This window comes from Lepisosteus platostomus, chromosome 13 (genome assembly GCF_059453375.1).
Source record: "Lepisosteus platostomus isolate fLepPlt1 chromosome 13, fLepPlt1.hap1, whole genome shotgun sequence".
Lineage (NCBI taxonomy): Eukaryota > Metazoa > Chordata > Actinopteri > Semionotiformes > Lepisosteidae > Lepisosteus > Lepisosteus platostomus.
Window position 1 is genome coordinate 14027029 of NC_142623.1, and position 15308 is coordinate 14042336.

General features: G+C 54.8%; 2 protein-coding genes across 3 annotated transcripts in view; one reads left to right on the forward strand and one right to left on the reverse strand.

Annotated features, from left to right (window-relative positions):
• Positions 1 to 1024: 1024 nt before the first annotated feature.
• LOC148650002 (A-kinase anchor protein 8-like) lies at positions 1025 to 13114 on the reverse strand. Its single transcript, XM_088603326.1, has 13 exons — positions 12958 to 13114; positions 10856 to 10912; positions 9342 to 9627; positions 7572 to 8331; positions 6695 to 6821; positions 6040 to 6065; positions 5800 to 5842; positions 5047 to 5131; positions 4801 to 4942; positions 4591 to 4684; positions 3863 to 3993; positions 3149 to 3244; positions 1025 to 2437 (listed from the first exon to the last, which is right to left on the reverse strand). Exons 1-13 carry the CDS (start codon positions 13097 to 13099, stop codon positions 2012 to 2014), a joined length of 2415 nt encoding a protein of 804 aa, XP_088459452.1. The 5' UTR covers positions 13100 to 13114; the 3' UTR covers positions 1025 to 2011.
• A 493-nt stretch (positions 13115 to 13607) lies between these two features.
• LOC148650003 (protein Wiz-like) overlaps positions 13608 to 15308 on the forward strand; it is a 32897-nt gene continuing 31196 nt past the window's right edge. Inside the window, exon 1 of one of the 2 annotated variants that reach the window (XM_088603318.1) lies at positions 13608 to 13990. The gene's annotated coding sequence lies outside the window, so the exon portion shown is untranslated. The remainder of the gene's footprint in view (positions 13991 to 15308) is intronic. The other variant, XM_088603317.1, reaches the window with a different exon arrangement.

A 15308-nucleotide genomic window follows, 5' to 3' on the forward strand; every position in this document is an offset into this window, starting at 1 on the left:
AACACTCCATCATCATCATCATCATCCTCAGACCTGTAGAGTAACTGTAGAGACATTCAGTCCAGCTCCTCTGTATCTTCACTGTAACACTCCATCATCATCATCATCATCCTCAGACATGTAGAGTAACTGTAGAGACACTCAGTCCAGCTCCACTGTATCTTCACATTAACACTCCATCATCATCATCCTCAGACATGTAGAGTAACTGTAGAGACACTCAGTCCAGCTCCACTGTATCTTCACATTAACACTCCATCATCATCATCCTCAGACCTGTAGAGTAACTCTAGAGACACTCAGTCCAGCTCCACTGTATCTTCACATTAACACTCCATCATCATCATCATCATCATCCTCAGACCTGTAGAGTAACTGTAGAGACTCTCAGTCCAGCTCCTCTGAATCTTCCCATTCTGTAGTAAGGTCCAGTCAGTTATCCCAGGCAAAAATAAGTTCCCATCCACTGAACTAAAGAAAATGCTTTTATATATCTATAGACTCCAACTGGTGCAATGCTTATGGTCTTGGGGCACCAGGTACAGTATAAATGTAGATCCCATAGCATGACCATGTCCACAGAGAGGTGATGCAGCAACTCTGAACAACCACTGCGTAACATCTAGACCAACAATGGAGCAGATCGAAGCCGCCATTAATGCACCCCCAAACCCCGCAGAAAATAGAGACAAAGCAGGCAGCGCAACTGGACTCCCCATTGCTTAGCACCCTGATCCATTCCAGGGTTTACCAGCAGCAGGGGTTACCTGAACAAAACTGCAAACATTTCAAAATAAGACTCTGCAGGCTTGTCGGGGATACTGTACTCAAGGTACCATGCATGACATCTATAGCACTTGTGCCGATTTCCACAAGAGCCCTGCAGCTCCAAAACCTGGGCTGAAAATACTGTGCAACAGAAGACTGGCATCAGTTCCATGTAAAACCGCAGCTAGAGATCGCATTCCAGCTTAAAACAACTTTGCACTTTACTTTCAAAAGACCCAAGAACAACCAGCTGCACTGAGAGATCAAACATTACTTTTTTTAATACGTGTCAACAGTGATGAACAATATACACATATCTTACACCTGCCTTCCACCTCTGCTCCCCTCTGGCACAAACGGATTCAGTTATCTACTGACTGATCGATTGAAAAAGCTTTACAATTGTTATTTCTTAAAAAACAGGAGCAATAGTCTAGAACCCAACAAAATGAAATAAAAAAAAAAGTTTAAAAACAAATGCCCCCCCCCCAGATAACGTCTGCAGCCAAACAAATAACATGGAAAACTGCTCCCCCATCTTAGTCATCACTGTTCTTCACAACCACTGGTAAAGAAGTGATTCCCAAATAAGCCTACGCCCCAAGCCTCAGGATCTGTCACTCCCCCAATAACAAGAACCTTGATCTGAATCTTGGGTTAAAGTCCAGAATTCTGGTCCTAACCATGCTGGTACACCACAGTCACACTGTGTGTGTAACTGGCACAGGACTGGTCTGTGCCCAACATCCAGCAGAGGTTTGCAACGTAAAATCTAGGGCACCTAGGGTCCCCAAAAGACAAGAGGTTAACACTCTGGTCTACAAGTTTGAGCTCCAGCTGTCCAGTGTATCAGGGTTGAGGACTGGGGGTACAGAGGATGTGTACGGACGCCCTGTCAGAGCCTTATTGCATACATACAGCCCTGCCACATTAAAATAAGCACGCCAGCGCCCCCCAAAAGCATACAGTGGACTCGCCCCGTTTTCTCTGTTGGACACCCCGCAGCCCTGTGGTATAGCACCAGCACAAGCCGTGCCCAGTGAGCGTCTGCGTCAGGCCCCAGCAGGGCCATGCCTGTGCCCCCTCCAGTTTTGTGCCTGCCGAGTCCCCCCGTGTCTTCACGCGCGCCTTGTCTCAACAGGGCAGGGCTCAGTCTATACACAGATATTTACACATCTCAAATAAAAAAAAAAAAACTACAAATGAACTGAGATGGACATTTCATTCCCCCCCCCCCACAGGATCAGGCCATAGGATTCTCCTCTTCCTCTTCGTCTTCCTCCAAATCTTCCTCTTCTTCCCCCAGCCTCATGCCTTCCCCTGCCTCCTCCTCTTCCTCCTCCTCCTCCTGTCCTCCCAACCCTACATCTCCCTGCTGCTCTTCGGTGGCCGAGCTGTCCATCGGAGCTTCGCTTGTCGGCTCAATCCCAGCGGTCTCTGCCTCTGCCTCCCGCACTCCCTCCCCCTCGCCCTCGCCCACTCCTGCTGCCTCGCCCCCAACCTCTCCCTCCCCCTCCACCTCCACCTCCCCGTGCCCCTCTTCCTCTGCCCCCGCCCCTTCTCCTCCTCCTTCCCCGGGCGTCTCCCCCGCAGCGCCCTCCGCAGGCGCGGCGCCCTCATCCACGTCCACCTCGTGGTCCGCAGCCTCGTCCGTGAACGGGTCCTCTCCCTGGGCAGGGGCGGCAGAGAGGAGAGAGCAGGGATGAGAACGACAGGCAGGAAGGAGGACACATCTAGACCCCCGAGAGCCAGGGGTGGCGAGCCCTGAAGATCCAGGTGGATTCACCCCTCCCCCCACACGTGAACATGCTGCCGTGGGAAATCATGAACTTTGGGAAAACACTGCAAGTCGCCATGTTGATGCAACCTGCATTCACACTCCCAAGAATTGAGACACGATGCGGCCCTTCCTGCTCACTAGTCTCCCTAATGAGTAACGTGATGGGATGCATGAGCGAACAAAAACAGGCTGTGCAGAAGACATTTCACCGCAGAAATGCTCCAACGTGATCTGCACGGATAGTTAATAAGTAGTTTTTGTCAGCAAAACCGTGTTGAAGTCGAGAGCAGTATTTCTATCGGATTAAAACCAATGGATTCACAAACCCCGTTCTTTGCTATGTAATAAGGCCATTTCACGTCACCAGAAGTTTTGTTGCCTTGTTCCAAAACGCATTACATGGCACTACGCCTACCTGGACACTTCATCTATTTTGTGATGTAAACTGGAAATTTTACAAGCTTATGTCTACATTTTACTGTTTTTGCGGTTTGAAATGCACTCATCGGTGCCGATACTTTCGAACCCTGAAATCTGAAAATAGCGCGGCCGTTCCCCTGTGAAGGCCGAACCACTGCAGCATCGCCGGCGCCAGCTCACCTTTAAATAGTTGTCCAGCATCCGCCTGATGTTCTTGTTGTACAGGATGCTCTTCGCGATCGGCAGGCTGGACCTCTTGAACTGATCAAAGAGTCCCTGCAACACAGAGAGATCTCTGGGTCAAGGAACCCCGGACTCGCCTGGCCCTGACCGGACAGGATAACGAAGAGGAGGTGCTAATCAGATCCCCAGGCTCAGAAACGTATCCCCTAGTGGCAGGTGTCCTGAATAACCAACACCTACATGACTACAATCCATCACCACTGACTGCTCATTGTTGCAGGTGTAGCGGAGCTAGTGCGGACACGGTGATGTCATCGCCCTCCCTGCGCGTAGCAGGGACCTCAGCTGCCTGGGCTGAGGGAGGTCTCCTTTAGCTCATGCAGCTGGTTCCCTGTTACGTTACGCCGGAGACCCGGGTTCGCGCCCCAGGGTTCGTGCCCCAGGGTTCGTTGCAGGGTGGAGAGGCAGAGGGCACGAGCCTGCGCGGAACCACGACGGTCACGTTGTCCACTGCACACTGGAGTTTACTGCTGTATACTGCAAACTGTGCATTGTTTTCTTCACCGTACGTTGTATTGCATACTGGCGCTACTCATCTACTTTATTGCTGACTGTTGTCTACTCCTGTCTGTACACCGGGAGACCCAGTGAGAGGAACCGTTCCGACGTCCGCGTTACACGAGGCGGTCCCGCTGGGACCCGGGGCCGTACCTTGCGGTTCATCGTGTGCTCCTGCGACTTCAGGTGGCGCTGCAGCAGGCTGTGCTGCGCCGGGATGATCATGTCGCAGGCCATGCAGTGCGCCGCCTCGATCTTCTTGCAGAACTGCTCCTCCACCAGGCCTGCCAGGGAGCGACAGGTTCAACAGTGACTGACTGCCCTGGGTGTGTGTGACTCACTGAGCGGGTCGGGAATGGTGACCCGAGCGGAGCCAGAAGGAGAGATGAGGGGGGGGGGGGGGGGGTGGGCAGGGAGATGAGGAGAGAGGGAAAGAGTGAGGAGAGCAGGAGGGAGAGAATGAAGTGAAGAGAGAGGGAGGGGGAAAGTGAGCGAAGGTAGGAGGAGGGAGAGAATGAAAGTTCGGAGAATGAAAGGGTGATGAGAGGGAGAATGAAAGAGTGATGAGGAGAAAGGGAGAGAGTGATCAGGAGAGGGAGATAAGAGCGATGAGGGGAGAGGGAGAGGATGAGCGATGAGGGGAGAGGGAGAGGATGAGCGATGAGGGGAGAGGGAGAGGATGAGCGATTGAGTAGAGGGGGAGGGAGCGGGAGAAGGAGAGAAAGTGACAGATGGAGGGAGGGAGAGGGAGAGAATGCAAGTGAAGAGAGAGGGAGAGAGAGTGTAAGTGAATGAAAGGCTGATGAGGGAGAGGGGGAGGGAGCGGGAGAAGGAGAGAAAGAGTGACAGAAGGAGGGAGGGAGCGAGATCTGCGCAGTGACCTTTGAAGGGGTCCACCTTCTCCAGGGGCCCTTCCTTCTCCAGCAGCTCCTGCCGCTTCCGCAGGATCTTCTTGTTCCGGTTCACAGTGTAATCCTGCGGGACACAGGAGCGGGTCATCAGGGCCGCAGCCCGGAGAGCAGCTCGGGACACCCCCACGACAGAAGACCAACACGGGGCGCCCCCCCCCCGCTGCCCGGCAGCTCACGCACCTGCAGGAACTTGACCGTGCCTTCCGGCATCTTGGTGCCGAGGAACTTGAAGATCTCCTTGTGGAACTTGCTCTCCAGGTGCTCCTGCAGGAGGCTGTCTTCGGCGGTACGGAACTTGCAGAGGGAACAGGCAAACAGCAGCCTGAGCGGCGAGAGAGACAGGGGCGAGGTCAAACAGCAGCCCCAACCGCAGGACCGCGCCGACGAGGACCGGGGCGCCTCTTGGCCTCACCCCCGCCACGCTACCTGTGCTCTTTCTGCCGTTTCTCCTGCTTCTTCCTGTCCTTCCGGCGCTTCCTGGCCTCTTCGTCATCCTCCTCTTCCTCTCCAGCTGCGGGAGGGGGGAGAAGGAGAGAAGACGTGAAACGAGGAGACAAACCGAGGATACGGGCAGAGGGAGAGGGGAGGGGCGCAGAGCTCTCTTAATCGGCCGTGCGCATGGGTGAGAAAGGCGTAACCGGATCCACCCCCTTTCAGACCGCTTCTTCCAATTCAGGGTCGCAGGGGAGCCGGAGCCTATCCCAGCAAGCAACGGGCACAGGGCAGGATACACACTGGACAGGACACCAGTCCATCAGACACACACGGACACAGATGCTCACACACTCACACCAGGGCCAATTTTCCCAGAACCCAATTAATCCACCAGCACTTCTCTGGACTGTGGGAGGAAACCCACATGAACACAGGGAGAACATACAAACTCCACACAGACAGGACCCCAGGAACTGAACCCAGAGCTGCAAGGCAGCAATGCTGACCACTGCACCAAAGTGCCACCCTAGCATTGAATTAGTTAATGTCTATTAATGACTTAATAGCATGTTGTTGTCGTTAGTTCAGAGAGAACTGAAGAGGATCAGAACTGCACATAAATGATTCATTTGGTATTTCTCCCTTAGATAACGGACTTTGCACCTAATCAAAGATCTAATGATCGCAGGGCAGACCCACAGGCACAAAATGCATAACAATCAAAAGATCAAAACATAAACCTACTTTTCTTTTTCTTTCCTCCATCTTCTCCACCTTCCTCGCCTTCCTGCAGAAAGAGCAGCGCAACTTGTAATGAGACACATGACCGTAGGGACAAAAGCGTGTCAGTAGCCTTCACAGTGTCCCCCTGCGTGGGCTCGGGGAGAACACACAGGAGCTGACGTGGCTGCACGAGTCACGCCAAGCACAGCGCCCTCTCTCCCTCGCCAGCAGGGATCGAGACAGGACACAGACCGCACTCACCTCGTCTTCATTCTCTTCCTCCTCACCTGGAGACAGAACAAGAGACAGAGACGCCATCAGTGACCGCCATAACTTCCCCTGGGATCCACATCGCGCCACTTCATGACATCAGCAAGCCCAGACACCCGCAGTCCCAGCCAGAGCTGTCATGCCTGGGTGGTGCAGACCCCCGTACCATTCCTCCAGGGATCTGGGTCCCACTCCAGACTGGTGCACCAGTCTGAAACCAGGTTACTGCTGCTTAAAGCCGTCCCTGTCCCGATGGGGAAGAGGGTTTCCCCCTCCCCAGCGAGTACAGAGCTAAAACAGCAAGATGGGACAAATGGCCTCTTCCCACCCGTGGCTTCTCCAATCAGCCCACTGAAACCTGGACACCCTAAGCATTGGCACGCAACTGCCCGAGCACCAGCGATGATTAGTGTCCGAGTCAGCCTGGATGGCCTCGCTCCCTCAAGCCACAGAGAACCCCACCATGGATAGCCGAGGTACCAGCAGTGCCCCACCTCCAGGGGGCGCTCACTGTGCTCAAGGCCTGCTAAACCCAGAGGTCCAAACTTAAAACAAACTGTTCTAAAAGCTAAAATAACCAATTCTGCAAACCACAGCAGCGCAGGACGGTTCACTCAGGACGCCCTGCCCCTGCCCGCAGCCTCACCGTATTCCGAATCCTCTCCTTCCGAGTCTGTCCGCCGGAATTTGCTGTCTGGTTCATCAGATGCCTGGGAATGCCGCCTCTTCCTCCCTTCAAACTGTCGGTACATGGGCCCGCCACGCTGCCTGGGCTGAGCGACCACACACAAGACACACGGGAACAGGGAGCAGAGTTATCAGGCAACATGACAGTCTCTACAGTTACAGGTCTACAGGTCTGAGGATGATGATGATGGGGTGTTAATGTGAAGATACAGAGGAGCTGGGCTGAGTGTCTCTACAGTTACTCTACAGGTCTGAGGATGATGATGATGGGGTGTTACTGTGAAGATACAGAGGAGCTGGACTGAGTGTCTCTACAGTTACTCTACAGGTCTGAGGATGATGATGATGGAGTGTTAATGTGAAGATACAGAGGAGCTGGGCTGAGTGTCTCTACAGTTACTCTACAGGTCTGAGGATGATGATGATGGAGTGTTAATGTGAAGATACAGAGGAGCTGGGCTGAGTGTCTCTACAGTTACTCTACAGGTCTGAGGATGATGATAATGGAGTGTTAATGTGAAGATACAGAGGAGCTGGACTGAGTGTCTCTACAGTTACTCTACAGGTCTGAGGATGATGTTGATGGAGTGTTAGTGTGAAGATACAGAGGAGCTGGACTGGGTGTCTCTACAGTTACTCTACAGATCTGAGGATGATGATGATGGAATGTTAATGTGAAGATACAGAGGAGCTGGGCTGAGTGTCTCCACAGTTACTCTACAGGTCTGAGGATGATGTTGATGGAGTGTTAATGTGAAGATGCAGAGGAGCTGCACCAAGTGTCTGTATGGATAGGAGGAAGAGGATGACGGTGACGAAGAGCACTGCTTACTCACCCTGTTCTCCCTGTCCATGCGCGGCCAGTTCCTGCCGTCCCGCTGCCAGCCGCCCGCCATCGGGCCCCCGAAGGGGCCGCCCATGGGGAAGGGGCCGCCCATGCCGAGCACGTGGGGCGGGGGGGGCCCGGCGGGCATGTTCTGGTACTCCGGGCCCTGCGAGAAGAGGGAGGGCAGGCGGCCGTGCCCGCCCCGGCCCCCGCCGCACATCCCGCGTGGCACCATGAAGTTCATTTCGTTCCAGCGGTTGGAGAGGCGCTCAGACGAGGAAGAGGAGGGGGGGTGGTGCGGGGGGGGCATGCCGAAGCGGCCGTAAGGGGGCGGCTGGTGGAAGTGAGCGGGGTGGTGGTGATGCGGGGGGGGAGGAGGAGGAGGAAGGGGGGGAGGCCCATCTCTGTGGTGATAATAACCGCCGCCGCCCCCCCCGCTTCTGCGGTTCTGGGCTCGGTTCTGCTGCTGGTACTGGTTCTGAATCCTTCCTCCACGGTTACCGGATCCGAACCCATCCCGGTTCCCTCCTCCTCCTCCCCCCCTGGAGCGGTGACCCCCGCCCTGACCCCGCCGGGCCCCCCCGCGGCTCCGGTTGTTCTCCGAGCTCGGGGCACCCCCGCCCAGCCCGGCGCCCCCTCCCGCCCCGCCGGACGAGCTCTTGGACCCCTCCCCGCCCGCCGCCGCCTCCTCCCCGTAGCTAATGCTGGATAGGTACTTCTCCTTCTCCGCGGACAGGTCGTAGGACTCGAAGGACTCGAACCTGAAGGAGCTGGGCAGGGGGAGAGGAAGAAAGAAGCAGGGGTGGTCACGATCATCATCATCATCACTGCCATGCGACGCTGCCGACATGAGGAGCCGGGCTCACGTCGGGCACAGCACCGCGAGGACAGAGGACAGGAAAACTACCCGTTTACCTGCACTGGGGCATCAACAGGCTGACTGAGGGGGAGAGAGGGAGGGAGATGGAGAGAAGAGAGAGATTCTGGGCCAGAATCACAACGGGTCCCAATCCTACTGGGAGAGGGAGGAGGGAACTCCATTTATCTGGCAGCCCAGATGTGATCTCCTGCCACAGCCTGAGGAACAGTGGGTCTGTCTCCCAATTATGCTCCATGGGTCTTTGTTGTAATATGTCTATAGATTTTATTTTAGTTATAGTTTTGTTTCATGTTAATTTCATTTTTATGTGCTTTGGCAACACTGATTGTACCCATCGGTCATGCCAATAAAGCACCTTGAACTGAACTGAGAGAGAAGGACAGGGAGAGGGAGAGAGAAATGCACACAGAGACACACAGAAACAGAGCCAGCTGTGGCCAGGACTCCCCATGCGGCAGATCTCACAGGCTCAGCAGCCCAGTTACCCCCCTGGGATACCCCTCCGAGTGCTGGGCTCGCAGGGGCTCCGGCAAGGCGAGATGAGCCCGCTGTGTGCCTGAAGGCAACGGGTTCACGGGGGGCGGCGTGCCCGACTGGCACCTCTCACCCGTGCATCCGGTTTCAGGCAGAGCCACCTCAGACAGTGAGCCACAGCCTCATCCGGCAGGTACCGGGCACAAGGAGGGTCAAGACCCCGGACGGGACGCCCGTCCAGCAAGGGGCGCACCAGGGGCAGAGCGAAGACCGCAGATGCCTCAGTCAGCGCTTCCGCAGGAGTAAACGGGAGCAGCCAGAGGGAGACAACGCGCAGACTCCACACAGACGGTGCCCCCATGCAGAAGCAAACGCAGGACCAGGGGCTGTAGAGCAGCACAGTCCCCAGGCAGCGGCAGGCCTCACCTCTGATCGCCGTCGCCCTCGCACCCCTCCCGGGACATCAGGTCGAGCCGCTGGTTGATCTTGGCGATGAGGGAGTCGGGGTTCTCTTTCTTGCGCTTGGGCGTCTTGGGCGTGGACCCCTCGGAGACGCCATGGCTCCCGTCCCCCTCTCCGGTGCTCACGGAGCCCGGGACGGACTCGGCCTGGGGAGCCTCCCAGGAGCCGCCGTAGCCGTAGGAGTCCGTGGGCTGGGGGGGGCCAGCGGCTCCTGCAGACTGCGCGTTGAAGTAGTCGTAGCCCTCGTAACCTGGGATACACACACACAGCCGGACCTTAACCCTGCACTGCGGGCACTGGAGCTGCAGCTTATAGCCACTGCAGCGGACAGAGCAACAGCACCCTAACGTTACCACTAACAGGCTCCCAGGGCACAGCAGTTCCAGTGCTCGATTTACACTGGTCTTGCCCATGACTCCCAGCACACAGCAGTCCGATCCAGTGCTGGTTTAACACTGGTCTCGCCCATGACTCCCAGCACACAGCAGTCCGATCCAGTGCTGGTTTAACACTGGTCTCACTCATGACTCCCAGCACACAGCAGTCCGATCCAGTGCTGGTTTAACACTGGTCTCACTCATGACTCCCAGCACACAGCAGTCCGATCCAGTGCTGGTTTAACACTGGTCTCGCCCATGACTCCCAGCACACAGCAGTCCGATCCAGTGCTGGTTTAACACTGGTCTCGCCCATGACTCCCAGCACACAGCAGTCTGATCCAGTGCTGGTTCAACACTGGTCTCGCCCATGACTCCCAGCACACAGCAGTCCGATCCAGTGCTGGTTTAACACTGTTCTGTCCCACTAGTCCCTGAGCGCAGCAGTCCGGATTTTTCCCAACTGCAGGGCCCTTGGACAGACGAGCATGTGTACTTGAGCTCCAAAGCTTGGAGTGTGGTGCACAACGGAGGAACAGCGCCCCGCAGAGGGGGCAGCTCTCCCGGGAAAAGGGTCGATCACGCTGCACCACCCCATTCCGGCTCAGAACCCAGCAGCGCTTCCACCTCTCCGGGAGCGATACACTGCGCTCCAGCTCGGAGAAGGGCCAAACCAGTCCCGTCCAGGCTAAACTGGGCCAGCCCGTGACAACGTCGGACCACGGGGAGCACGACGCCGACGACCACGGCGGCACAAAGACGTGAGTGAGTGAAGGCCTCGCTCTCGCTCTGCAGGACTGGATCAGACTGCTGAGCACTCAGAATCCCACTGGCGATGTTAATAAAGCCTGGACTGGATCAGACTGCTGTGCACTGAGAATCTTGCTAGCAACACTACAGACCTGGAGTGGATCAGAAGGAAGTCCCCTTTGAGACCGATTCATTTTCCCGTTTCCACATCCATCTCACATCTTGTTTATAGATAAGAATCAGACTCCTGCCGCAAAGCCGTTTGATCCATTTCAGGTTTTACCCACCAACCCGAACGGAGACTCGGCCCGGCCCGGCAGGACCGGACACGCCGGCGTCGTGAAACCTTACCTGAGGCACCGACCTCGGCACTGCTCACGCCGGCAGCCGTACTCCAGGAGCCATAGCCTGCAACAGAGCACAGCACACAGGACTGTGAGGCCTGTCCCCCTGCGCAAAGCGCACACGAGCGGGCCGGCACGGACACACACAGACACACACAGACACACACAGACACACACAGACCCCGGCTCGGCGCAGGCACAGGGGTGCGTTTGCGTGTTGGATCAGTAACACTTCTTGAATCCATCCCTTTTCGAACACCTCAGCAGCACCAGCCCGTTTCCTCCACTCTCGGCCCCTGCAGCTCAACCCTCTCCGAGGCCCCACCACAGGAAAGGGTGTCTCCTTCTCCGATTCTGCCGGTTTTAGGGGGTCACCATTATATCACGCCCTTTCCGAAGGTTTGGGACAGCCTCAGTGTGACCTTCATTGTGGTTCCTCATCGGACAGGCCCACCTCTCCATCCCTGTTCAGACCACTTCTTCCAATTCGGGCCTATCCCAGCAAGCAATGGGTGCAAGGCAGGGAGAAACCTTGGAAGGGACGCCTGTCCATCACTGGACACGCACTCACACCAGGACCAATCTTCCCACAGACCAATTCACTCACCAGCAATCGCTCTGGACTGTGGGAGGACGCCCACGTGAATGGCGGGTGGGAACATGCAAACTCCACACAAATAGCACCCCAGGAACTGAACCCAGGTCCCCAGGACTGAGAGGCAGCAGTGTGGACTGCTGCCCTACCCTGCCATCCTAAATGAATTTGTGACTCGCTTACTTCATCAAAGCTGGAGTTTGCGCTCCTGGGAAATGGGGTACGGAGCTACAGACACCCCTACTTAAGACAGACAGGGAGACTGTCGGACATTTCCATACACCCTCCCTGCGGGAGGGGCAGGTGACACAGATTACGCTGCGAGCACCCGACCTGTCAGAGCCCCTGTTGTCTTGGGGTCTCGGACCAGGCTGCCCTCTCGCCTCCATTTTCCAAAATTAAGCAAAGCCATCCCCCCCACCCCCCCCCGCACGGACTCCCGTCAGCACAAAGACACGTACAGGCCGCCGCCAACCCGGCCGGCTGTAACGCCCCGCACGGGTCCGGGCTGGACCGGAAAACCGGGGTTCGAGGGAGCAGTTATTTCGCCCACAAGCCGTCGCGACTAGGGCTCCGGCCTCTCGCACGACGTGACAGGGGGAGAAGAGGTAGCGAGGCGGCCATTTTGAGTCGAGCTGCGAATCCAGCGACCGTCCGGCAGCTCGCCAGCGGCACCCCTCCGCAACAACAACAACACTGACAGCCTCCGTGCTGCTGGCGAGCACGGCGCGGTGCAAACGCTGCGAAGGAACGGAGTTGAAGAGCGCAAAAATAATAATTGTATTCAGAAGCCGCCGCCGCCGCCCCCCCAACAGCAACACGCCTCCTTTCGAGTCCGTACCGTCAGCGAGTTGCTTTCACACATCAGGACACGAGAAACCCCAAAATCAACGCGATTCAATGCGTGCAGTGTATCATTGTGCAAGTTAGCACGCTCGGCAGGTCAGTCGTGACCAATTCTGGCTCCGTGATTGACTCTGCAGAGCCGCGACTCCGATCTCGAACCGGCTGTCAACGTCCGGACAACTAAAAGCCTGAATAATCGACGCTGCAACGTTAACCGCCCGGAACTCCGCTGTATTTCTGCCAGGGTGCCTACACCTCACCAGTCTGCACTGCGCAGGGCTGTTAACCGGGCTAAAAGCGTCTCGGGTCCAATACCATAAAAATGTTCCGACATTACAGAACTGCGTGGTTCCAGACTAGCACAGAGAGCACAGGTATGGGGCACGGGGAATACGGGGGGCTCACGCAGACAGAACAACGATATCGGGGACGGTTAGCGTTTTCTTTTTGTTGAAACCAGCAAAAGATACAAAAATAAGTGCGTAGCTAGCAAAGCGAACAACGTCCATAGATGCAAATGCACTGCGTTTAAAACCAGCTTCTGCGACATGGATTTTGATCAAGGGAGCCGCACCGCAGTGTTTAAGTGTTAGGCACGGAACCCCTTACATTATTATGAAAAATGTAGAAATATAAACAACTTAAAGGTTCATTTCTTCCTGACTGACCTCCGTAATCGTTGCCATCCATTCTCCCCGTCTTCTCATTGGAACCAACTCGAAGAGCCTGGGAAGGGGCGAACCCGCTACGGAAAAACCCTGCCCAGGGGACAATCTCATTGGGCGACTGCTTGACCTGAGCATCACCCATTGGTTTGTAGAGGCATCAGTCATCCACGACATCAGCAGCTGGATTGCAGCGATTGGGTGGAAGCTAACGTCAACGAAGCGTTGCCTTAAGGAAGGAGCATATGAGTTGTCCTATTGGCCAACACTAGTATCAATCACAATTCACTTGCATTGTCATTGGTTAGAATTCCTGTTAGTCACCATGTGCCCGTTAGTCAAGAGCGGGAGAGGGGGGATTCATCTCTGATTGGTGGAGCTGGTCGTATTCATTGTCCAATCAACGCGCCACTGCCTGTAACGCGCCTTTCCTATTGGATGCTGTTTTTCCAGTCACCATGTAGGAGGAGGTTTGGGGTTCATCAAGCAAAAAGACGTCTAATGAATTAATTTACACAGAACGGGATTGTAAAAAAAATGTGACGGGTGTAATAACAGGTCAGGATGAAGTAGTACTTGTCAGTACTATTTCAGTGAGTTTTATACGCCCCTACTTAAAATAATCCACATCAGAACATACGGATCACTTTTCCACCCAATAAAGTGCGTTATTTGAATGCAGTCTTAAAACTGAAACCTGAGCTCCCTGCCTGGAGCCAGTCCAGCACCAGACCTGCCCGCGCCTGATTGCGCTGAATGTACAATATCAACAGGAAAATTCACTGCGGAACTAAAACCTGGACTCCTGTACTCGCACAGTGCGATCGCCCGAACAGCACCGAGCCGAGCGTGGCGACAGACGAGTCTCTTACACACGACCTGGGGTGTTGGGGCAGCTCCCGCCGTCCTGCTCGGTCCCTCAGTTTGGTGAACTGGAGACCCTAATCCCCCACGCAGTCCTGACCCCAGAATCCCCCAGGGAAGAGGCGGTACCGTCTGGGCTCCCGGACTAGGGTCGACTTCCAGAAGCGGTAGGGTAAGCGGGGGCGACGGATTGTACAAATTCAGAACCGAGTCAGTTATTTCCCTTCCAGCAATTCTTTGCGTTTTGCTCTCTCGAAAACCCTCCTTTTCTGAACATTCAAGGGGACACTCGTGTTAATTACCGCTATATAATGGTACGTGATGTATACATAATAGAGTGGTACAGTGGCCAGGACTGTTGCCTCACAGTGCGGGGGTCCTGGGCCCAGTTCCTGGGGTGCTGTCTGTGTGGAGTTTGTATGTTCTCCCTGTTTTCGTGTGGGTTTCCTCCCACAGTCAAAGGAAATGCTGCTGGGTTCTGGGAAAGTTGGCCCAGGTGTGAGTGTCTCTGTGTGCCCTGTAATGGACTGGCGTCCCATCTAGGGTGTATCCTGTTTTGCACCAGTTGCTTGCTGGGATAGGCTCTGTCTCCCCCAAACATTCGAAGATGTTTTTAACAATATATCGCAATTATAAGTATATATGTATGAGGTCTACATGCCAGTCACTGAGCATGCCATTCTTGTCTACCTCTTTGAAAACACAGGTAAATTTGTCTTTAGTTCTGCAGTGAATTTGCACTTTTGTTTCACATTGAGGATAGGGATAGTAGATTTTTTTGTGTGTGGAAAATGAATGAATGGAAAATACCAGACATTTCAAAATATTTGGAAGTTCCTCCAGGATGGAGTTGTAAAGACCAAAAAGGTGGATGTGTCTGGGAAGGTATGGATGGATTTTTGTGGTCGGAATCGGAAGCAGTGATGACTGTTTTACTGCGCAAGGTGATAATAATAATAATAATAATAATAATAATAATAATAATAATAACAACAACAACTCCTTAGGTTTCTATAGCACTTTTCTGGACACTCCACTCAAAGCTCTTTACAGGTAATGGGGTTCCCCTCCACCACCACCAGTGTGCAGCCCCACCTGGATGATGCACCAATACTCTCACCACACACCAGCTCTCAGTGGGGAGGAGAACAGAGTGATGAAACCAGTTCAGAGATGGGGGTTATTGGGAGGCCAGTGGGGGCCACTGGAGGCCAGCAGCCATATCACCCTGCAACTCACAACTGGCAGCCCACTGAAGCTCAGCAGGTGTGAGCCTGGTCAGTACCTGGATAGGAGACCTCCTGGGAAAAACTAAGGCTTCTGCTGGAAGAGGTGTTAGTGGGGCCAGCAGGGGGCGCTCACTCTGCGGTCCATGTGGGTCCTAATGCCCCAGTGTAGTGACGGGGACACTATACTGTAAACAGGCGCTGTCCTTCGGATGAGATGTAAAACTGAGGTCCTGACTCTCTGTGGTCATTAAAAATCCCAGG

Coding starts and splice junctions, on each gene's coding strand:
- LOC148650002 (XM_088603326.1), bottom strand. CDS start 13,099: ATGGGTGATGCTCAGGTCAAGCAGTCGCCCAATGAGATTGTCCCCTGG. Junction 10,913..12,957: donor GGATGGCAACGATTACGGAG/GTCAGTCAGGAA, acceptor GCTCTGTTGCAG/GCTATGGCTCCTGGAGTACG. Junction 8,332..9,341: donor GAGGGCGACGGCGATCAGAG/GTGAGGCCTGCC, acceptor CCCCCTGCCCAG/CTCCTTCAGGTTCGAGTCCT.